The following is a 24,291-nucleotide window of genomic DNA, read 5'->3' on the forward strand; positions in this document are numbered from 1 at the left end:
GTACAGAAGTGACATGGTGTGACTTCACCTTTCCCATCATTTGTAAATACTGTGGGCAGCTGTGACTCAGTGATACAGTAGCTATGACTTACTGGAGTGGAGTTGACAGAATTTGCTCACTGGTAAAATCCAGTGCAAGCTCAGAAAGTCTGGCTCAAGAACGTATGCTTAAAGTCATTGCATCCTCTCTCTCTAGAACATACAAAAGAACAAAGAAGAAATCCGTGCACTGGGCACAGTGGGAAGCTCTCTACTTTAACAATGACAGGAAACTCAGAAGATGAGAGGACTTGAGAAAACTGAGGCGTGGTCTCCCCTTACTCCTTCAGCCAATGGCCTTTTAAATACCGGCCCGTTCTGGGTGTGGCCTGAGGTACTGCAAGTGCAAGGATTCAGTACCCAGCTTCCAGCACCTACAGGACTGTGGATCTCGACCCTTACTGTGAGTTTTATCCCCAAATAAACCTTTGTTATACTCTATTCTGGGCTATCGTGGACCTCTTTCATACACCTATATTTAAGTGAGGAATTTAATGTTTTCACCACTCATGATTTCTACTTCTGCCACTCTCCCCCAAGGCAGAATAGCTAAAAGCAATCAATAAGGAAGTCAGATCTAGGTCATAAACAAAAAGGTTATCCTGAGAAAGAAGAAAATCCCAGAGTTCATAAGCCCAAAGAAGAGATACAGTCCAGACATATCACATACGTTTAAGAAAATGGAAGCCCACAGAAACTAGTACAAACCATCATATTTAAAAGAATGTGGGGAAAAAATGATTGAACCTATATTAGAACACATCTCAGAATCAGATAACGAATAAGTTCTTATTGTTTCATACTTTTGAGTCTAAATACACGAGAACAGGGACAAAAGCAAGAGCTGGACACTGGGGTGACACGGATATTAACCATGACCCTGTGAACCCCGTTTCTGAAGTGGAGCCCCTCTCAAGCACTGCAGCTGATTAACACTGGCAAAACTGACTTACAACTAAATTTAAGTCTAACGAACTAATGGCTCCAACTAAGAAAACATCCAGGTTCTAGAAATCTCTGACGAGACTTAACAAGGTATGCATTCGTACAAGTAAAACTATGTGCGTATTTATAATAGTTACTTCTTTGCAGCCTCGAACAACACATTTTCTATTCTTAAGTTAAACTTTGTAAATTTCACACCTTCCTGTATCAATATGGTGGCTTCTCTGTTCCTTCATCTTGATTTCCTTTATAAGTGGACCTTTGAGTCTGTACTTATCTACTGTAATTTTCTAACTAATTTATACCAAGGTTGAATTTGGTAAGAACAACCACTGCACACTAGCACTCAAATGCTGTAAGCACTGGATCAGAAACTAAAGTAGAAAATCCTTAATATAAAAGTTGCCTGAGTTTTTTTTTTTTTTTTTTTTTTTAAACCCCTCTGCTTCAGTTTTTCTTGAAGACTGAACAGCAGCAATGAGACACTCTGGAGCTTACAATGCTGAATGTCTTCTGGTCCAGCTCTTCAGACTCCTCAGTTATGGGAACTGGCTCTCCACTTGCAGTGATGTGAACCGGAGCATCTGACACCACAGACTTTTTAGACCGGTCTTTACTTTCAGGCTTAGATTCATTCAACTGGAAAAATAGAAAACAACAGCCCAACCATAAAGACAAAGTGATTAGCTCTTTTACAACAATTACTCCTGTTTTCTTCTACAAGTACTTATTTTCAGTGAACAATCATCTTCCAACTTCCTTCGGAGATCTCTCTCAGCCCTTGAACATGGCCCACTTTTACTACTGCTAGGTTTGTTAATAAAATGTCCTTGCTAATTTGCTAAGTAACAAAGAATAAAGTCTCCTTTGTAATGTTATCTTCTAAAGAAGGCATTAAAAAGTGCTTAAACCAATTCCTCCCCCTCAACTATATGCCCACATAAAGTCCTGCAGAACAGTTACTGAAACTGGTTTGGACTAATGCTCTTATCTTGTATATGGGTTCTGAAATTTTTAACTTAGAATCCCTTTACTAATGATATGTGCAATATTTACCTTCTACTAAAGAAAGCCAGTCTCATTCACGTTCATAATAAAATTAAAAGAGAAGGCTCATTTAATTGGCAAGGGTTTGAAAGGATTTGATCTGTCTCAGACATGTCTCTATCACACACTGATGATCTATAATAAACTATATTATAAACCACCACAATTCCCTCTCTAAAGCTCAACTTCCCTTCCACATTGAAAGCAGCTGTCACCTACTTTATCGTCATCTTCATCAGACTTCTCTGATGGCAGGGGAGACGAGTCACTCTTTATTTCTTCTTTGATTTTTATGGACTTCATTGCTTTATTCTTTTTAGTTCTTGTTTTTCTCCTCTTTGAACCTCCCTAAAAGTAATTAATCATATTTAATCAAGTCACTGATTTCCCATTTTAAAAATATCACAAACACTCATCTGAAACTTAGACACATATCTTTGTTGGTGATGGCCTGTACCAAGCTTAGAGTCAATAAAGGAAACACAACTTACTACACCAAATATGTCAATGTCAAAGTTACTAACCACTGTAATTGTTCCTTGAAAGAGAGAAAGAGAAGTTTTCCTTGTCAGATATCACCTACAACTAAATGTAGTGGCATTTCATTTGTATTTTAATAAAGCTTGCCTGAAGATCGGAAAAATAAAAACAGCCACAATGATCAGCCTCACAGACCAGACAGAAATGACACAAACCTTTGATCCCAGCAGCTACACTAGTTTGCCATAATCCCAGAACTAGAGAGGATTATAAACGGGAGGAGACAACTCTCAGGCTCAGTCTCATTTTGAGGTTTCCTGGAGGCAGGATCACCATTTTCGGACTGAGGTCGAGGTAAGAGCCAGTGACTAGCTGGCTGCTTTGCTTTTCCACTCTTAAGGTTGAACCCCAATATCCGACAAAACCTACATGGGAGCTTCCAACCATGCATTATTTCCAGTTTCAGGAATCTGATGGCCTCCTCTGTACTCCAAGTGTACCAGGCAACACACACAGTACACAGACACACACACACAAAATATTCATACACATACAATGAAAAAAAAATATAAAAAGTCTTTTTAAAAACCTTTGTTGAATGCCATTTAACGCCCAGAACCCTTGACACTGTCCATTAAACTTTAAATATTTTGAAATAAGATCTGAGCCTGGCCTCTCCAAGAGCATTCATTCTACTGTCATAACCAAAGAAAACTACTGAAGAACCAAGCCGTTTCTACTGTAACCATGACAACCACCATGGTCAAATAAACGGAAGGGTGAACTGGCTTCAGACATGCACAGGTCTAACTTACTGCACCACAAAGTCTCTGCGCTTCTTTCTTTGCAAGGTCTCGGCTGAGCAACTTGATGAGGTAGTCTGCACGTGTCTGCAACTGTTTGGCTTGTGGTTTTTTATCAGGATCATCTGGAAGAATCTGAAAAAGAAAAGCATTTTTCAGGTTGTCTTTCATAAATAACATGAAAAATTTACTGGTGAGAACCTACAATTTAGGGTGGTGGTGGCGCACGCCTTTAATCCCAGCACTTGGGAGGCAGAGGCAGGAGGATCTCTGTGAGTTTGAGGGCAACATGGTCTACAAGAACTAGTTCCAGAGCAACAGAGAGACCCTGTCTCGAAAAAACAAAAAACAAAGAAAAACAAAAAACAAAAAGAAAAGCTACAATTTAATAAAAATGTATATAGCTCATATACTAAAGCTTTTAACATTCACAATATTGTTGGAATAGGTTGTATAGCAGACTACAAGAATAGCGAGTTGAGTATTAGAAACAGTACTGTTCACGAATGGCTACAGAATACAGGTTTTACACCTGTATCATATACAGAGATTTAATTTCCTTGCAAGCAAATTCATTCCTCACTCACTCTCTCCTGGTTGTTGCTTGTTTTCCAAAACAGAGTTTCTCTGGGTAGCCCTGGCTGTCCTGGAACTCACTCTGTAGACCAGGCTGGCCTCAAACTCAGAGACCTGCCTGCCTCTGCCTCCCAAGTGCTGGGATTATTGGTGTGAGCCACCAATTCCTGGCCAATTCTTCCAGCCTTACTATTTAGCCTTCACTGGCCTCAAACTTGTAGCAATTCTCTTATCTTTAAGCACTAAGATTACCAGTGTTCACTGCCATGTCTGTCTCTTGGGAATAAATTCTATGTAAGTATACCTAAAAAGAAACCTCTCAATTTAGCCTGAAACCAGGAGAATCAGAGATCTAACATGGTGAGACCAGTACTTAAAATTATTAATTTTTAAGAAAGGGATTTTATAGGACTTTAACGTTCCTTGTTTCTTTTAATAACGGAAAGATTTTAACCACTTAATGTGAAGGAAAATATACCTGTCTTATAACAAAAACTATTTTAGAAATAAAGAAATATCTTAAGATATTTAAATTCAATTATTTTATTAGAACCAAGCTCTAATGTAAAAATCACATTAGAAACTTTATTTCCTTATTCTAAAACTTATTTTCAAAAAATTAAAATAACACAAAGCCAATATTAATAGTCAACAGAGTAAAAAAAACTACATAAGTACCTTGTGTGTTAAACTGAGGTCAGGATCCATTTTAATCATTTCCCAGCTCCCATAGCCGTACTCATAGATACCAATTAACAGATTGGAATCATCTTCTCTGCCCCAGTCTATATCAAAGTGAGCTGCCTTTGTATGGCATGGGATTGTGTACCTAACATTAATGGAAGAAATTACTGAAAGTTAGTAACTGTAATATAAATTTTTATAATATTTAAGTAATTAAAATTTTTTATTAAAAATAGTCAATGATAAAAAAATGTAGCAAATGTTCATAACAAAATTATTGGGCAACAGAATCTGATAGCATGAGGGACTCACTGCTTCCTTTCCTCTGGGTCTGAGGGAATGGATTTATGCAAAGGTATCAGCTCGTCTTCATGAGCAATGACCAGCTTCGCGTTCACTTGTACTCCTGATATTCGGAATGTTGGCCCCTTCACTTTTCCAAGTCTGCCACCTTATTTTTTTAAACAAGAGTATAGAAAAACATATCTAAACATATATCTATATATGGCTATCTACACATATCTAAACATAATTATGTACTTCTACAAAACAGCTTCTGTTGTTACTTATGTTAACATGTATTCTATTTTTTTGCTAAAAATACAATCTTAAAACTCACTATATATACTACTAACTAGACCAGAAGATAAGAATTCACAGAAAGTCCCTGGTGTGACTGTGTCAGTAAGTGGGGGGGGGGGGGTGAGGTTACCACCAGCGGCCCCTAGACAAGAATTTCACAAGGATTTTTCCAGTACATCAGATTAATAAATCTTACGTAGATCTTTTTCCTTATGTAGATGAATGAGAAAATAAGCATAATAAAATAACTGTACATACTCCAAACTAATGCCACTGCTGGACATTTAAATTCTCTTCATCCAGTGATGTACTCAGAAGACAGCACAATAGCAATCCCAGAAATTAAGTCCTAAACAGAACACTAAAGTCCAGACTCAGCCTTCAGACTGCAGCCCTGCTCTCCGCTCTGCACTTCCCACTCAGAATGGCTAGGCGTCTTTTAAGACAAGCAGACAGGCTAACTGAAGGGCTCACCTGCTCGCTCTGTCCCTGAAGAACTGTCCTTCAAAGCCTTGACACAGCCATTGTGCACCAGCTCTCCCAGTCTTCTGAGGTCTGTTTCTGACTTGTCGACCAGTTCAGCATCTCGAGCAATCGCATCTAATCTGTAGTCAGACAACGCCGTTTCCAGATAGATATGTTAAATGAAATGACACAATAAAAACTATGCTTATTTTATTTCAAAATCCAAATATCATTCTACTGTCTACCCTTTACACTCTATAGTTTATACAGCAAGTACAGAAGACAGAACACTAGAACAGCTTATCAGAGAATCCATTTATCACACATTCATGAGCAAAAGGTAGATTATATATAACCATAAAAAAATAAACTCTTCAGATCTGACTGAAAAAGGAGTGATAAAATTTCATGAGAATTATAATGAAGAGGTCCTGAGATTTGTATTGCCATAGAACTGGTAAAGATTATCCATGCAAATATTGTCACATTTTTAAGCAATCCAGCTCAAAATAAAATAGAATATATCTCTATTTTATGAAATTTTTATGAGAAAGGAATAAACAAACTAATTTGAGTCTTTGCTGCTCTGTATTCAGTCAATTTAGTACAAAAGACAAAAAAGTCAGAATACATTAGTAACTTAGTCCCTCTATAATAAATCTATATTCTTTCTTAAAATCAATGAAAAAGAAAATAAGATAAACACTGAAAAATACACTGCAGTTGCCAAAATACAACTTAAGGTGTGTTTTGAAGACATTTATTTAAAGACAAAATTCTAGAGACTCAAAACTCATACAAACATATTCAGTAATCAATCTGCAACTTGGTCCCTACCAATTTCTAAAAATGTTCATTAAAGCAAATTTAATCAGTAGCTAAACTGAATAGCAACTAAATAAATAAACACGACAATACAGTACACATTTCATAAAGGAATGAGAATGGTAAATGTATTTACCTTTCCAGAGGGCCACCAAATTTCTTATAGCTCTTGATAAACCTAACAGAAAATAAATGTTTGGTTCAAATGTGTTCTATAAAATTATGTTACATATATTTGTGTGTGTGTGTGTGTGTGTGTATATGTACACACACATATATATAAATATATAAAATATCTAGGTGGACTGGGTACCATGTAGCTCAGTGGTACAGAGCTAGCTGAGAATGCACAAAGGCCCTGGATTTGATTCCCAGCACTGCAGAAACAAAACAATAAGCAGATGCAGACATGCACCCCCCGTACCCAGACTGCACATGGACGTAAGGATGGAGTCAGGCATGGCAGTGCACTTCTACAATGCTAGCATTGGGAGGAGGAGGGAAGCCTGAGACCAGACCCTGTGTCAAAATAACAAAAACCAAATCAAACCAAAGCAAAACACTTTTTGGTGGAAAACAAACAAACAAACAAACTTAAGGACTGTTCCCTAATTTAAAAGAAAAAAAGAAACAAAAAAGCTATAAATTGTTAGGACATTAAGTTATAGGAAATAAAACACTTTAACACCCAAGAAGAGGCTAAGATAGCAATATAAATAAAACAATAGAAGCTAATTTTTATTTTAGAAATTACTTTATTATTTTCATAAGACAAAAAAAAAGTTTCAAAGCTACCACAAGTGGAGTGTCTACAGATGACCAACCACAGTGCCTCACCACACTCCCAAAGCTGATCAAGGCTTACTCAAAGGGTTAATTCAGGTGATCATTATACCAACAGTGGAAAACAAAAATTTACGTCAGAACAAAGCAACTTAAGTGGTTGATAGATGAAGGAAAATATCCAGAAAGTAGATGAAATGCTTCTTCAACTAAAGACAGAAAGTCCAGCAAATCAGATGGTCACAAAACTTCCCTTAACGAAAACTAACAGTGCATTTAGTTTTGTTGTAGGGACAATGAGGAACAACTTTCTCAGGTCTATGATTTAAAGGAAAAGAGTTAAAAATAACTGGAAAGAAACAAACTTCTAAAACACAAAAATGAACAAGCTTTTATCAACTTTACAGATGCTGCATAAGCTAAACTGTCTTCACTCCCCGTGCAGACCTGTGCACACAAGCGTATTCTGAACAGAGGTACATTAATCCCCATGGCCAGTCTGACTTCCACCTGCCTAAATCAGACACACAGCTTTTATTCTTTTCTTTCTCTCTCTCTGTCTCTCAATGCAATTTTATTATTCAAAGGGATCACTCTGAACCACAGTAAGAGGAAACAATTTGAATATTCAAGTGATGTAACAAAAATAACATGAAAACATCACACGTCACACCTTTTTTTTCAAAGTTATAATCCATATCTAAAAGTAGAACTCCACAAATATCTATTCTACCCTCTAAAACCCCTTAATCTAGTTTTTATATTCAGTTTTATGCTCTAAACCACCAAGTTAACAAGACGGCGATGTGTCCTCTTACCGCCTAATTTCCGCATCACTAAATCCTTTAATGTTCTCCCGAGGGATGGTGCGTGGCCGCCCGCGCTTCTTCGGTCGTTTCCTTTCCGAGATGGAGTCACTGTCAGAGCCAGAGTACCGCCTGCTTCTGCTCCGCCTCCCTTCACTTCCATTGAAACTTATCTGGAAACAACAAACAAAGAATATCCCCAAATACAGGGTAAGAAGCCTTTATCTTACGGGCAAAGACAAACACAGTGAACTACTATAAAAACTTTCAAAACATTAATCCACAAATGGAAACTAATCCAAAGCCAAAAGCAATTAATAATCAATAGAGAATGATATAACATGTACTGATGAGGGGTTAATGAGCTTAGTATTTGAGGCTTAAGAATAAAACAAGAAAATAATCAACTTTCTATAAAAATATAATGGCTATTAATTGGCAATCAGTTAACTGGTATAAATACAAAACTGTATGAGGTCAATAATATTTAAAAGAAAAACAATGAAATACAATTTCCTTTTAAATGTATTTATTTGGTAAACATTGAGTAAGCAACAAAGATCCTTATCTACACTGCGATGAAAATGACAACAGCGGGCACAGGTCTTCTCCGTCTGCACTCATTAAACAACAGGGTAACTGACAACAGCGGGCACAGGTCTTCTCCGTCTGCACTTATTAAACAACAGGATAACTGACAACAGCGGGCACAGGTCTTCTCCGTCTGCACTTATTAAACAACAGGGTGACTTGGCAATGTTCTATCACATGCATCAGAAGTCACCATTCTGCTACCCACACACATCACTTCCAGGCATTTTTCCTAGGAAATGTGAAGGTGACTGTCCAATAAAATTCTTTATACAATGAAAAATGAAGGAATTCAGGCATTTACTAGAGGAAGTAGACAAGCAGCCCACAGGATGGAGTGCTGAGAAGCTACTCAAACGTGTGTTATAAAGGGATAAAACAAGTTCCAAATTAGCATGAACTCAAGCTAATTAGCCGAATGCATATGTCTGGGGAGATAGAGTCTTTAGTATTTTCCTGATCAGATATTTAAAAAAAAAAAAAAAGTCACACAGGGCACATGAATACCTATTTATAACATTTTTTTAATGAATACACCAAAATATAAACTAACTCTCTGGAGGTTCCCAAAGCTTTGTGTGCTAAAGGTTACGTAGGTCAGTACATTCTCAACTGTTTTAATTTCATCTTCACCTTTCAGAAGAACTCACACTTAGCTATGTTTCCTGTGCGCTACTGAATATGTCACACTGGAGTCTGCAGAAGTAAGCACAATTATGACATACCATATACAGTAACCTTACTTCTGCTGTTGTCTAAGTTAGTAGAATACTTCATATACCCAAACTGAAAACCTAACTCATAAAGCTACAACTTTTAAACATACACCAAAACTAAATCACAGAACAGCTTCAACATCTAAATCAACATATTTCCAAGAAGAGAAGAAATCAAGGACTATGAGCAAGTACAAGGACTAAGCCAGCTGCAGTTTACTGAAGGTGAGAATTACCAAACACAAGAACACAGGACACCTGTGATCAAGGGCTGCAGTAAAACCCCCAAACCTGTGCTGGGTGTTTAGTAAAGCCCATCAAGGCAAATGAATGAATGACTTGGGAAAACTGACTTTCAGAGTTTGCAAACCTAAGAAAAGGCAAAGCCAACTTTCCCAAGCTTACAGACTCTTCACTCTTACTGAGAGCATGGGAGAAGACCCCAGAGGAACAGAACAAAGAACAGAAGGTTCTCACTTATTCAAAATGTAGTAAGATACCAAAACACTCAGTAATCAATACAATCTTAAAGTGCAATACACTAACAAAAGGAAAAAAGAAATCTAGCACTGGGTGTTTTTCTTTTCCTAAAGATATTAAAAACATACTGGGGAAACCTCCCAACTAAATTATGGACCAAAGAAGTCAAAGTGAGAGATAATACAGTAGTATCAAACAAAAAAATAATACAAGAGATGATAAACTTTGGAAGATTCAAAAAAAGTTGTATTTAAGAGAAAATAGAGTACTAGATGTGGTAAGTGAAGAATAATCTTAATTTAGTTTCTAAACTCACATCTTATAAGAAAGTAAAAAGAACAAATTAAATCAAAAGAAATGGTAACAGAAACAAACTAGTGAAAAGAAAGGATAGCTCACTGAGAAATAAATAAAGCTGCACCTAGAATGATTTTTAAAAAAAAAAAAAATGTTACCAGTATTAGGAATAAAGGGCAAGTATCCCTAAATAACTTGAAGACATAAAAATAACAGAGAACGTTCATACCTGTAAGTTCAACAACACAGAGAAAAAGGACAAATTTCTTAGAAGAAACTATAGATTTCACTCAGTAAAAAAGATCTCCTAACGGTTTTTATCCATAAAAGAAATGGAAGTCAGATAAAATCTTCCAACAACAAAAACCCGCAGACCAAGATAGTTTCCCTGACAATATCCATCATTTAATAAGAAAAATTCCCAGATCTACATAATACGCCAAAATCGGAGGAAACACTTTCCAACTCATTCTAGTAGGCAAATTATCAAAGAAATTAAGAGGAAAAAATTATAAAGTTACTGTTCATAAACAAACAAAAAGAACATTTACTATAAGCATCATGAGATACTGTTATGATAACAATATTCTAAAATCACAAGTCACCTGCTTTGCACAGTTTCTCATTCTTGGAAGCATATAAATCTCTTCAAGTTCCTTCTGTCTTTCCTCCTCTTCTAATCGTCTTCTTTGATCTTCTGGAATGATTTCCTCCCAGTTCTTTGAATTTCTCTCAGGTTCCAATTCAATATCATCTTCATCCATATTTGAAAAGTTGGCAACCTGATAAATTCCAGAATTTTAACAAAGTAAGTATAGCAGACCATATTTAACCCTATTTAATCATTTATTTAGTCACATTTATTCTTTTCACCAGCCTCCGCTGTAACTGGAGCTGTCAACCCAGCTGGTTGCCCTCAACAGTCATTAATGCCAAGTGTTCGAGGTCAACCTCAAGACCCCTCCTCACTATCTCAACAACCAAACAAAAACCTAAATATCTCAAGACAATGACTATAAATTTAGCTAGCACTGCCAATTACAAAGTTGTTTCTTCATTAGAGTAAAGCAGATCAAGCCAACGGACCTCTCTGATTCCTCCTTCCTGTAATGATTCTCTTGTGCTGTTACACAGCATTATTAGTAATTAATAACAGAACTCATGGCAGACAACAAAGCAGTAGCAGACAAAATAACAAGAATATAGTAATGTGCTGTGGTAAGATGCTATACGACCTTCTGAAGGAGTTCCTAGACTAGTCTATGAACTACTAAGTGCCAAAGAATGCTCCTCCCCTTTCATAAAAACAAATGTGAAGAGTAGCTGACAGATTGCTCCGTAAAACTAGGTTTCTAAACCTTGGCTTCCTTCCCATTTCTAAAGGAATGGATAGAAACTAACCTGTGAAGATAATACATTAAAGTTCTAAGAAGATATTCAGCCAATACTCATCAAAGCTAATATATAAAAACTCAAACATAACTGAATGAAGACAAAAAAACTTAAGGTCTACTGTTCATAAAGTTCTAGGCAAACATGCACTCTGTAAGTACTTATAAATAAAAATAAATTTAAAAAATAGGCAGCCTTAATAGGCAGCTAGTCATATAAGAATACCAATTCACTGGCATAAAAATAACCCACATTTACTCTAAGTCGTGGTTTTTTTCTTTATTGCCTCTCCCCGACAAGCAGTTAATCAAGGCAAATGGTGCAATGGACTACAGGAAAAACAATCTGCTAGATCATGACCCAAGTGACAAGTTTCCAAATCTTTGTTTCATTTTGTTTTCTGTTTTATTTTCCCACCCCCAGTCCATCCTCTATCTTCCAGAGTACTGAGTGAGTGATTCCAAGTCCCTGGTATTCACCATTACAATTAGTATCGAGTGAATGAACAACTGCTAACTGATTCCTAAGAACCACACAGACGGCTAAGGTACAGAGGAACCTGTTTCTTGTCTTTTTTTGGTTTTGAGCTTGAGCCAAGAAACCTGCTTTTAAAAATAATAATAATAATAAAATTTTAAAAAACTGAACCCTGCTCAACTTCCCCCTGAAAGAGATGATTTATGGTGTGTCAGCCCTCAGCAAGACAGGGACATTTACAAGTGGTGTAACAGTTACTTTCTCTGACTGACATTCTGGAGTGTTCTTATTTTTGATAATTTTTAAATTAATTTTTGTTGAAATCTATCCAAAAAAAATCAAGTTATAAAGGAGGCAGAGTGAAGGACACTCAGGGGAATCTGACTTGCAGTAACAGACAGATACAGATATGATCATGGAGAAGGAAAGCCTACCTTGAACTGGGAGAGGAGCTCATCCCCTACAGTCAGGGGGCCTGGCTCATTTTCATGTGTTTCAGCTCTCTTCAAGATTTCATTCTATATCCATTTCCTGTATTAAAGGGAATTGTTATCATAAATGTACGTGAGCCTATTCCCGTATCTAAACAGACAATACGTATCCGGTGTTAACTGTTACTAACCTGGGGCTCTTGCTCTTCTCCTTCGGGCTCCTTAAAAAGCTCCTCAGCCACCAAACTTTAAAATTGCTGATAACTCCTCTTTATAAAGGGTGTAGAACTGAAACAGGAAAAAACAAAAACTCAATCTTAACAGAAACATTTCAAAGCATATTCAGGAAGTCATATGGTCAAAGTTTTAATTTCCTTATTTTAAACTAAGAAACTTGAGACATAGAAATTAAGAGAATTCCTCTAGGAGATCAGTGTGTAATAGTAAAGCCAGGTACTTGAATGTATGCTTCTAACACAAATTAGTCTAACATGTTAAAGGAATAAAATTAACCACATTAAATACAGGAGGACTGTGATCCACTCGCAGTGACCAGTCAGAAGACATGGAACTCAGGGTGGCACGAGAGCGGCATTTCTGTGGTCAAGTACCAACCTTGAAGGGGCAGAACCTGTGGTGCAGCACTGTCTTTCTCGGTGGTGTCCATTCTTTGAATCACAAGATGATCTAAAACCATTTTCTTTTTGGCCCTTTCAAGAATATCTTCTTCAACTGATCCCTTTGTTACTAAACGATATATATTCACCTGTGAAGGCAAGCATGAGAAGCAAGCTGCATGAAGAAGGATCTTTGCTGATCTGAGAGCCCAAATGGCAGTACATAGATCAGTTCATCCTCTACTAACTTTCAAATTCTCATAAGTAAAACTAAATATTTTAATTTTGTAAAATGTGCCACGTCTAAAGCGAAAGTTCTGCCATTTATAAAACTATTTGCGGGGCGAGCGATGGCTCAACAGTTAAGAGCACTGGCTGCTGGCTGGCTGCTTTTCCAGAGGATCTGAGTCCAATTCCCAGCAACCACATGGCAGCTCACAACTGCCTCTAACTCCAGTTTCAAGGGATCCAACACTTTCACACAGACATATATGCAGGCAAAATGACAGATCATTCAATAAAAATAAATTATTAAAAAAACACAACTATTTGAATGTATCCTTCTTTCCTACAATTTTTTTTTCCTTAGCTCTGCTTTATTGCCCTAAGAGCACCACTTTAGAAGTTTTAAAAACAAACCATGTACACAATGGGGAACTGGATCCAGGCTGGTGCCACTTGATCATAATAATCCCCAACAATGTGCTTTACATAAAACATTAGAGGGAAAATGAGGCCATGTGGTGCTGATGAGAGGTCGGCTGGCAGAGGAGTAATTGGCGATGGCCAGGTCAACCTCCTTCCAGCCACACTGCCATAGCTAAGTCAGGGTGCTTCCCATCAATGAACTCATCACACACAAGCATCCTCCACGTGACTTGACCTTCCCGATCTGCTGTTGTCTCATCAAACTCCACCCCCAGCTATAAACTGACTACCATATTCTTGACAGGGTGCTATATGGTCTTTTGTGCTAGAATTCTGCTTCGAGGGTCCTCTGGAAGAGCAGCCAGTGTTCTTACTCATGGAGCCATTGTTCTACCCCATCACTCTACCATGAAGTGATTATTCCCTAAATTATGATTTACCTAGTGAGAAAAAAAACTGCAAAAACTCTGTCTTTATTAACAGTTTCTTTAATTAGTATATTAGATATTTGAGTGCATTTTTATGGCACTACATAGACGACAAAACATTCTCCTTAAAAGAAGTTCCACTATAAACAAACTAACCAGAATGACAAGGGCTGATGCTTGGATAAATCTCCTGGCCAAAGACTCAGGACCACCTGTTTCCCTTCAAACAAAGCGGATGCTACTGTTACAGCAGTCGCGAATGGAGTAGTCAGCTGGGGGCCTGTGATCATATGTAGCGAGGCCTTTGCACCCACTACTTGAACTATCAAGTGTTAATAAGCAAGCAACAATGGCGTTTTTTGTATTGAATAGTAACATTTCATTCTAGCTACCATCTCTAAACCGAGCCTGACACAAAGTTCCCTCAGTTCTGACCAGACTCTGGGTTCCCTGCGTTCATCAACTCTGCATGACTGGGTCTCAATTATCTTCTCAGTGTCTTAGTTAAATTGACACGGGTAGCTTTACTTTTAAACATAAGGAAAAATACTCAAAACAGTCAAATACCAAATTTATTAAATTACCTGCCTTCTTCTGCCCACTTCGATGAGCTTCTTGCTTGAGCCTTGAAGCTCATTTTTGCGGATTCCAATCAGAATCAAATATAACAACAGTGTCAGCAGAGGCTAGGTTAATGCCTAAACCCCCAGCTCTTGTAGAAAGCAAAAAGCAGAAATCCTACAAGGAATTTTAAATATACAAAATTTTAGATCTAAGCTGTTACCAGTATCAGTATATTACTCAAAGTAACTTTACAACTGATTTATGAATTGAAAGTGTTTTACATTAATGACACTATTAAATTGAAAGACAACATTAAAAAATTAACTAACACTGGTTTGTAGCTCAAGTGACAGAGCTTTGTTCCTAGCAGCACAAGACCCTGGGTTCGCTCTCCAACAATGTAAACAATAGTAACAATAATAGTAACTAATGTCTCCATCTTTGTGAGGACCAACCAACAAGATTCCATCATAAACCCATGCTAATGATAGGAAGACAATTTATACTGAAGTAAATTAACTAAAATACCACTGACAGATCAAATTTCACACATAATACAAACTTAAAAGTTAGTTAAGGCAGACCAGCATCAATTCTTTTAAAAAACAGAAGACACGCAAAGACTAAAACAGAATGTATAATTTAGAGCTCTCATACCTCTGATCCGTCGGCATTGAAGTGATCTAGAGCTTGTTTCCTCAGCTCCCCTTTGATTGATCCATCTAATCTCTAGGATAAAACAAATTAAAATAATCCACAAACCACAGTTAAATGTTAAACAACTAAAATCAGTAAGTCCAGTGTGGTACTGGGTAGCAACGGTAGCAACATTAGAACCACCTGAGAACAAAAATCGTTGGTTACAGAGCCCAACCGGTATCTTCTGAACCAGAAACCCCAGAACAAGAGAGCTCAGCAAACACAGCTGGCTAATTCCAATAAATGCTTGACTCTGAAGGCATGGTGGAGTCCGGTCAGGCAGCCTCCAGGAGTGGTTTCTTCAACTCAGTCAAGTGATTCAGTTTCCCCCTTTACCTGTTTCTTTGTTAGCAAAGTAGAGCCAATGAGAAAACAGCACAGCAGCCAATGAAATGTGTACTAAACATTAGCTACTATTGAGCTGGGGTGTGATATCACAGCAGAGAACATTTGCCTAATTGCATGTGAGGCTTCTGGTTCAATCGCTGGCATGGGGAAGGGGGCTGTTACACATGTACTCATCGGCTGTATGTACACTGTAGTAACCATTTTCTTTTCTGTTTCTGCAACACTGAAGATTAAACCCGGAGCCTCACATTTGAGGCAAGCATTGTATCTCTGAGCTACATGCTATCTGATGCCCATGTATATGCCAGCATATACATTTTTACCAGCTGAATCATTTAATAATTATTTTTAGTACTAACTCTCCATTGATAAGTTATAAAAAGGAAGCTTTTTAACAAGAAAAAATTAACATGCAAAAATTTATTCATAATCAATGTTACATTATTTGAATTATAATTTCAATACTGTCAGAAAAAAATGCTCTAAGGACTGGCACAAGTGTAAATTATTACTCAGAGATAATGACTGCTTAAGAAATGGAAAGTTGGGGGTGGAGAATTAGCTCAGTGGTAGAGCAGGTCCTGGGTTCAGTCCTCAGCTGGGGAAGGAGGGAGAGTGGAAACTCTAAAGCAATTCTGCTTACAAGCAAGATGGGGAACCAAGTATCTATGACATTTCTGCAAACCAGCAACAAAACCAACAATGAAAACTTAAGACACTATCAATAACAGTAAAGACAAAAATGTGGGAAGATATAAAATATATACAAAAATGTGTAGTTTCTCAGAGTGTGGTTCTGTGTGGTACGCTTTTCTAGTATGCACAAGACACTGACACAAAAAGCAAACACACTTTTTGTTTTTGGAGAAAGTGTATTTTTGGTTGCTTGATAAACTTTTTATTTTGGGCTAAACCTGTAAGACAAAAATCATACTGAAACCTAGGCTATGACTTATTGAGCTTCAAGTTTCAAATAGAGTAGAGGAAAAACAGGTTTAGCTTTTTGTTTGCTTGTTTTTGAGACAGGTCAGTGAATCCCTGGCTGGCCTTAAACTCAGACATCCGACTGCCTCTGCCTCGCCAGTGTTGGAATTAAAGGCATGCAATAACATGTCCAGCAAAACAGGTCCTTCCAAAACAGATTTTCAACCCTATCTTAGTTTAGATTTATTAAAGCCCTACCTCCTTCCATTCCTGGACTCTTATAGTCTCTGTAATAAAGATTAGTGAGCGTCTCACATCTTCACACTGACAGCTTACCATCTGCTTCCTTAAACCTGCTACATCTTTTACCACAGGCTGCTGATCACTCGGGGTCTACTTTAGGGAAAGTAGAAACAGCCCCCTTCCTGTTACCAGACCTCGATACTTTCTTGCTTAGCTAGACTAACTTTCTTGAAAAGAAACAGATAGTGTATGTTAAAGTTATAATTTTTCAGAGATTATTTTTATTTTTTGCTATGTGTTGTTCTATGTGTTAACAGACCCCTTGGCATGTGTGCTAGCAACCAGCTCTGGTCCTTCAAGAGCAGCAAGTGCTCTCAACTGCTGAGCACTCTCTAGGTCCCAGCACTGATATTTAAAGAAACCTGGGACCGCTTGAGCCTCTTAGGAGGCTGAAGTGGAAGGATCTTGTTCAAGGCCAGCATGAGCAAGGCCTTGTTATCTAAAACAGTAGAAAGAAGAGGGTAGATGTAGCCAGTCTGTAGAATATTTAGCTGGCATGCACAAGGCCCCGGGTTCATTCCACAGCACATAAAACAAGCATGGCTGCACATGCCCAATACTTAAGGGAGATACAAGCAATGCAATCCATGACTACACAGTGAGTTATACAAGGATTATGAGAATTTTACTGTTATATATTGTAAGTATAGCTCTAACCCTAAAGCTTTTCATTTTATTTTTGACTGTTTGTGTATATGCACACATGCATACAAATTCCCTCAGAGGCCAGAAAAGAATATGGGATCCCACAAGGCTGGAGATACAGCCTGTTGTGAACTACTCAAAAGGAGCACTAAGAACCAAACTCAGGCCCGCTGAAATAGCAGGAGGTGCCCTCATTTGCTTCTGTTTTCTATCTCTCCAGCCCCAAGAAAAACATTTTACAGAACTGATTCTCAGTGGTTCTGAGAGAGGTGGTCCAAACCTTCTCCCAAATAAAGAGGTCTAAGCCTGAAAAAAGAATCATGTTTTTTTCCATTAAAATAAAAATTAGTAAAACCTAAACTGGTCATGAATCACTTATTTTGGCATGGCTTAAATAAACAGAGATATTTAGCTGAGGGGAGCAATCTAGGAATGAGAGGTGGTCTGGGCAGAGGACTGGAGCTTTCAGATCAATCTGTGCCTTTCCCACTTGATACAAAACTGCTATTTGATTACAAATGGCGGTACTGCTGTTTGCCCTTAAATTACTATGGGTTTTTTATGTACTAATATTACTATCTGTCATAACACATAGCAGGTGCAGCATTTCTGCTTGTAAACTACATGTGTAACATACCACAATGTAACAGCGTAGAGACTCTGCATACTAGCCTCATTATAACTCTGCCTACATTAAATACACACCACTCGCTAACTGTGTATACTCAAGGTCTCCTATGTGCTGGTACTACTCAATGGGGGACAATAATCTGACTTTTAGGTGCAGATGTTTGCAAAGCAAGCCTGGGAACCTGTGTCCAACCCTGGAGCCCACATGAGTGTGGAAGGAGAATTGGCTCCACAAAATTGCCCTCTGACCTCCATGAGAGCACCCATGAGCACACTCAAAACAATGGATGAAAAAGAAACGAACCACTAGGTGTAAAGTACTGAAAATATGACCTGATCTAATATGAAAACACTCCTCAGTGTAGGCTTTAATCCCTCCACATGAATGCCAGTATGAATCTTAAGTAGACAGACAGGAGGCCCGAGGCCCACCTACTTTGATATGATCCTTTCTATCAGCAAACCATGGATCAGGCTAATTCACAAATACACAGGTCATGGGAACCTGCTCTCCTTCCTCTGACATCATCTTAATTCACAAAGCTTCCCCTTCAGACCTCTCTTAGCCTAGAAATACTTAGTCCAGCTTTTTAACAATATATAACATAGAAGACAGAATTATAATTAAAATTAGTGGAAAAATTGAAACTCTTAGAAAACAATGACAAATATAATTCTCTAAGTAGATATGCTTAAGAAAAATATAATTTATATGCAAATAATCTCAAAAGTAATTCTACAAATAAGCTGAAGAACATGATGAAACTTAAAGACAATGAAATGCTTACTTGAAAGGGGAATTGACGATACTTCAAATATCTGCAAGTAATCTAACATCCGCACCATCTGAGAAAAATGAGCACTCGGTTGCCTCTTTCTCTTAGGCGAATTAACCGCTGTCTAGAAGAATTATTTTCCGCTACTACGGATTAAGTGCTAAAGAAACAATAAATTAAAACTATACAACATGTGATAAAAAATAAATAGCACAATGTTCCACTTAATATTGCAGTTGCTACCATTATTTCCAACTGACATTTTAAGTTTTTCACACTACTGCCAGAGAAACTTTAGCTTCAAACTTCCTAGCTCTTTCCGGCTTTCCTCCACTATGCAATCCAGGCCGTCCCTGCCGTGCTGCTTCGTTCTATTTGCTGCCACTTACACTATTTCTCCAAGTCTTAGCCAAACAAACATACATTAAAAAAACAGACATTAAACAAATAATATCTTAAAGATCAAGCAAACGTTCTTTTTAATTATAAGCTCCTCACCTTCAATGCGCTACTGTGAATTACAAACGTCTTCTCGTTTCTGAGCTGCCTTTCAACAGTAACGGGTGGGTTGGAGCTACAGAGGCCAACCCTCTTAGATCAGCTCCATCACAATCAAGGACACACTAATGGATTTGTGTCTGATAAATCACTACACCCACTGGCTTGGAACACTATGCTTACAATTACAATGGTAAAGCTTTCATAAATATAAAAATAACCAGATAATTATTTAAATGATAGATTAGCCAAAGAGGAACTTCTAATATATTAAATCACTGTGCATTTTAAACTAAAATAGATAACTTAAACTGAAATATATGTTCTTAGATTATGCTTTACCAAAAGTAATAATTAAAAGTTCTTACTTGTAAGGCCTCCTGTTTATTATAGAATTCATTATATCTGGCGGTTAATGAGGTAGCCATGGTTACAACATTTCTTTAGCTCCATCATAATGTTCAAAAGCCTGAGGTACTGCCCTTGGAACCTTGCTGAGGGCTTTGTAATTCCTAGTTAAAATCCATCTTCAAAAACAAAGTCACACAAACAATGATAAGCAGATCACCAAAGACAAATTCTGAAAGCTTAAAAAGCAACACTACTACTAAATCAAAATTTCGTCATTCTGAAGCTCACGATTAGATCCGGGTGGATCTGAACTTAAAAAACAAAAACATAAAGCTTTACAAAGTATAATAAATACATTAATGCTTTTCTTGAGTTTTGTGGAGCAGTGCTCCACTTATCAATCTTCTTACAATTTCATTCCATCTGACAAGTTCTTAGAGCTACATCTTTTCCACAGAGCCTCTCAAGAACACCTGGCTTTAGTCATACTGCCCTCTCTAAACAGTAGTTATGTAGAAAAAAAAAAACAAAACACTCCACAAACTGCATACAATGCTCTCCAAAGCCTACTCTAGCTACCTATTTTTAATAACTTCCTTTCTTGCAAAGGAAAGGAAGTTTCTTAGCTTACAGAGACTTAAAGCCCCCCATATTCTTTATTTATTATCTTTCTTTTCATCGGTCACTCAGCATTTGTCTGTCCATGTGCAGTGCCTGATTCTGCAAGAGGCCTTAAAGACTCAACATTTGTTTTACCGTATTCACAATTTCTCCAGTGTTTTTGGAGAAGATACTATAAAACTTTTTACAGAAATTAGTGGCAATGTTTCAGGTGGGGTCAAGGCTAATTTGGGCATCCGTTAGGACTGACTGCACCACCACACCAACACCCCAGCAGGAAGTGCATACACAATTTACAACCGTATTTTATTACCATAGTAACAAGAAAAGTACCCAGAAGATGCATAAGTTTATAATAAACAATCAGTACTGAGAGAATTATAGGGGTTATATTTTTTCCTTTTAACTTTTTCAAATTCTTTTCATTTTTAAATTTTCCAAACACAACCACAATTAATACTTAAGAAGAATATTACCCTTTTCCACTATAAAATATTCCCTCCATAAATAAAAACCCAAATCTAAACAAGCACTTGATCTACATGAAATAAAGGGAATATTTTTAAACATTCCAGAAACACACACTATGATAAATCCACGCTGTGCAAACCTTACTCAGAAAACTGTTCTCCTTATCAAAGTAATTTTAAGGGGGTGGAGGGAGACCTACAAATGGAGCACTAATTGCCACAGAAAGTTTGAGGTAACACATACTGACATCAAAAACTTATAAAATTTAAAGTGGGCTATTAATAGTATTTTAAAAAATCCTTAGATACATGAAAATATGATTAAAAAACTGCCTCTAGCATGTGTGAAAAAAACAAGGAACTAGAGATATAGAAAAACCCAAGTGCTAATAAACTCAAACTCAGTCACAGGCACCGGGAGCACTTCTCGATGAAGGTCATGCCCGACAGCCAGCCAGGCTTGCCTGGGACTAAGTCCCTGGATGAACTTGCAATCTCAATCTTGTGCTGATAGCCTCCCAAGTCTGCTCTATGTGCCACGACACCTTCAATTTAACCGTTTAAGATTACAATAGTTGTGATACATCCTTGTACAAGTAAATATTTCAATAGATATTAGGACATGTTTTTGTTTTTATTCTTTGAAAAGTCACTAAATTTAACAAAAAATTTACACAAAATAAGACTTGTTCATGTTTTTTAAAAAAATGGTTTAAAATTTTGTCTCGTTTCTTTAACTCTGTCAGTTACCACAATTACTAGAACACATTAGGCTATTGAAACCTAAAAGTATGAAACCTAGGAGAGCACACAATGATGTGTTAAAAATGTGGCCCAGAGGCTAGAGAGAGGGTTCAGTGGTTAAGAGCACTTGCTACCCTTGCAGAGGACCTGAGTCCAGTTCTCAGTACCCACACAGAAGTTCACAAGTATCTGTAACTCAAGTTCCAATAGATCCTATGCAGTATTCTGCCCTCTGTAGGCACCAGGCATGTACATGATACACATACAACATACATACATACATGCAAGCAAAGCTCATACACAAACCTTTTAAGACAATGATTTAATCTTGGATCCATCATTAAAGCTACCTGCTAAGTAGCCTCAGAATACACTCATTCTAAAGCTGGAGGTGAGGTTACTCCTCTGAAACCCTGGCTATGAGGAAGTGGGCGCCACAAGGGCCACAACTGCTAGTTCTGAATGAAGTGTCTGGATTCAGCTTACTTGTAATATTGTTTCTGTAAAGCACTCATTTCCATCCTTAAAATTTGTTCAACCTTGGCAGGAAGAGATTTTTCCACATCTTTCTTAACTCTGCGTAACAGAAATGGCTCGAGCTCCTTGTGGAGGCTTGCGTAACCATATTCCCTGCCTTTACCATGTTCTTCTTCAAAATCTTCCCATGAAGAAAACCTAAAAAATTTAAAGAGCAAAATTAATGATCTCTGAAAGTCTCCCACCCCCAAGTCCCTCCTATACATACATTCACATATAAAAATATTTATGTGTGAGTATACATGTATATATGTATCTATATGCATATATGAGTATGTATGATCCAACCAAAGATACAGAATGCATCCATCCAAGGCTAACCTGAGCAACCTAGGGAGTCCCTACCTCTAAATAAGGGCTGGAAGATATAGTAGCTCATGCAAACTGCTTCCCTAGCCTGTGTGATCTATGAGGCTCATCTTGCTGAATTGTACCAAAAAGATGAAATATATATTTTTGTAAGTTGTAATTCACACACACATATATATATATGAATAAAGTTGTAGTGACTATTCTTGAATTATATCCAAGAACACAAATAGTTGTCACTAAAATATTTCTCAAAAATACCATGTAAAGTTCAAGGCCTACTGAGAAAAAATGTGTCTGTGACAAATTACTTAGCCTTTCTAACCTAGTTTTCACTTATAAAGTAGATCACTAACACACTCTACGCGTACTGAAACTGACACTATTAAATATAAAGAATAGTAGTTTTCTAGTTTTCCAAGCAAGCCGTATTTTGCACATGTGCCAAATCAATTAAAATGTATTGGGCTAAAGAGAGGACACAACCGTTCAGAGAACTTGGTGGCTTTGAAGGAGAACTGGGGTCCATTCCCAGACTCCACATGGCAGCTCATTCAAGTTCTAAAACTGTACTTGCCGAGAAATTAACACCCTCTTCTGGCCTCCTCAAGCACTGTATGCACATGGTGCACATATATACAGCAAAACTCATGCACATAAAACAACATTTTAATGTATAGACAGCAGTTTATGTCTAAGAATTTAAAAATTCAAATTACAAATTATTTCACACCATTTTTTTCAGCTTTAATGATGTGACCCAATGTCATTTAAATCACTAACTTGATTCCCTAAATTATTTCCCAACTGAATCTAACCGTATTAAACCAGGTATATCCCAGGTTGTCTTACTTTTCTGGCATAATGAAATGTAGCAACGACCAGAGCTCTTTCAGGGAGTTTTGTAAAGGAGTTCCAGTGATAAGAAGACGATGATTAGATTTAAAATCAATTAAAGTTTTATACAGAAGGGAATCATCATTTTTTAATCGATGTGCTTCATCAACACCTATAAATGCCCAATTCAGACCACCAAGGAATGCCTTAAAATGAACAAAATAGTTAACAAATTAGACAAATAAGAATGCAAATTTAACGTTTTCATTTGATTTGAATTCAACATGCTAAACAAGGCAAATCAAAATTAGAAACTAAACCAGGCTGTGGTGCCATACTGTACACCTTTAATCCAAGAACTTGGGAGGCAGAGGCAGGAGGATCTCTGAGTTAGAGGCCAGATAGGTCTACAGAGTTCCAGGACAGACAGGGCTATTACAAAGAGAAACCCTGTTTCAAAAAAAAAAAAAAAAAAAAAAAAAAAATCAAAGTAAATGAATAAATAAAATTAGAAACTATCACTTTTAAATAAAAATATTTTGTGTGTGGTAGCATACACCTTTGATCTCGGCACTCGACAGGCAGATTTCTGAGCTCAAGGCAGCCTGGTCTACAGAATGACTTCCAGGACAGATAGGGCTAAACAGAAAATTCCTGCTTTAAAGAACCCAAGCAAACAAACAAATAAAAATGAGTAAGTGAGTGTTCAAGACTTAACTGTAATCCTCAAATCAAATATCTTACCATACAAAATCTTTTATCAGATAAGATAAAATAAGGCTAATTTATGGCAAATTTAAATGACTAATAAAAATGACTAATTTAACCAATAGAATATGGAGAATATCAATCTGTATTAGCTTATACAATGAGCAAAAGGGAAGGAAGCTTATACTACCATTTCAAAAGTTTATACAAGATTT

At 37.1% G+C, this 24,291-nt stretch overlaps 1 protein-coding gene across 1 annotated transcript in view; it reads right to left on the reverse strand.

The window, feature by feature from the left end:
• Window positions 1–24,291, reverse strand: part of Chd1 (chromodomain helicase DNA binding protein 1) — a 73,559-nt gene that overhangs the window by 14,041 nt on the left and 35,227 nt on the right. The window contains 24 exon segments of the mRNA XM_038339033.1: window positions 1,483–1,623; window positions 2,251–2,379; window positions 3,327–3,449; window positions 4,569–4,719; window positions 4,887–5,025; window positions 5,631–5,761; window positions 6,583–6,624; window positions 8,048–8,208; window positions 10,725–10,901; window positions 12,423–12,503; window positions 12,505–12,519; window positions 12,611–12,707; window positions 13,035–13,066; window positions 13,069–13,211; window positions 14,697–14,850; window positions 15,334–15,405; window positions 19,014–19,128; window positions 19,130–19,161; window positions 19,868–19,910; window positions 19,912–19,963; window positions 19,966–19,992; window positions 19,995–20,026; window positions 22,172–22,360; window positions 23,384–23,574. Coding sequence (XP_038194961.1) covers window positions 1,483–1,623; window positions 2,251–2,379; window positions 3,327–3,449; window positions 4,569–4,719; window positions 4,887–5,025; window positions 5,631–5,761; window positions 6,583–6,624; window positions 8,048–8,208; window positions 10,725–10,901; window positions 12,423–12,503; window positions 12,505–12,519; window positions 12,611–12,707; window positions 13,035–13,066; window positions 13,069–13,211; window positions 14,697–14,850; window positions 15,334–15,405; window positions 19,014–19,128; window positions 19,130–19,161; window positions 19,868–19,910; window positions 19,912–19,963; window positions 19,966–19,992; window positions 19,995–20,026; window positions 22,172–22,360; window positions 23,384–23,574 — 2,469 coding nt within the window.

This window comes from Arvicola amphibius, chromosome 8 (assembly GCF_903992535.2).
Source record: "Arvicola amphibius chromosome 8, mArvAmp1.2, whole genome shotgun sequence".
Classification (NCBI taxonomy): domain Eukaryota; kingdom Metazoa; phylum Chordata; class Mammalia; order Rodentia; family Cricetidae; genus Arvicola; species Arvicola amphibius.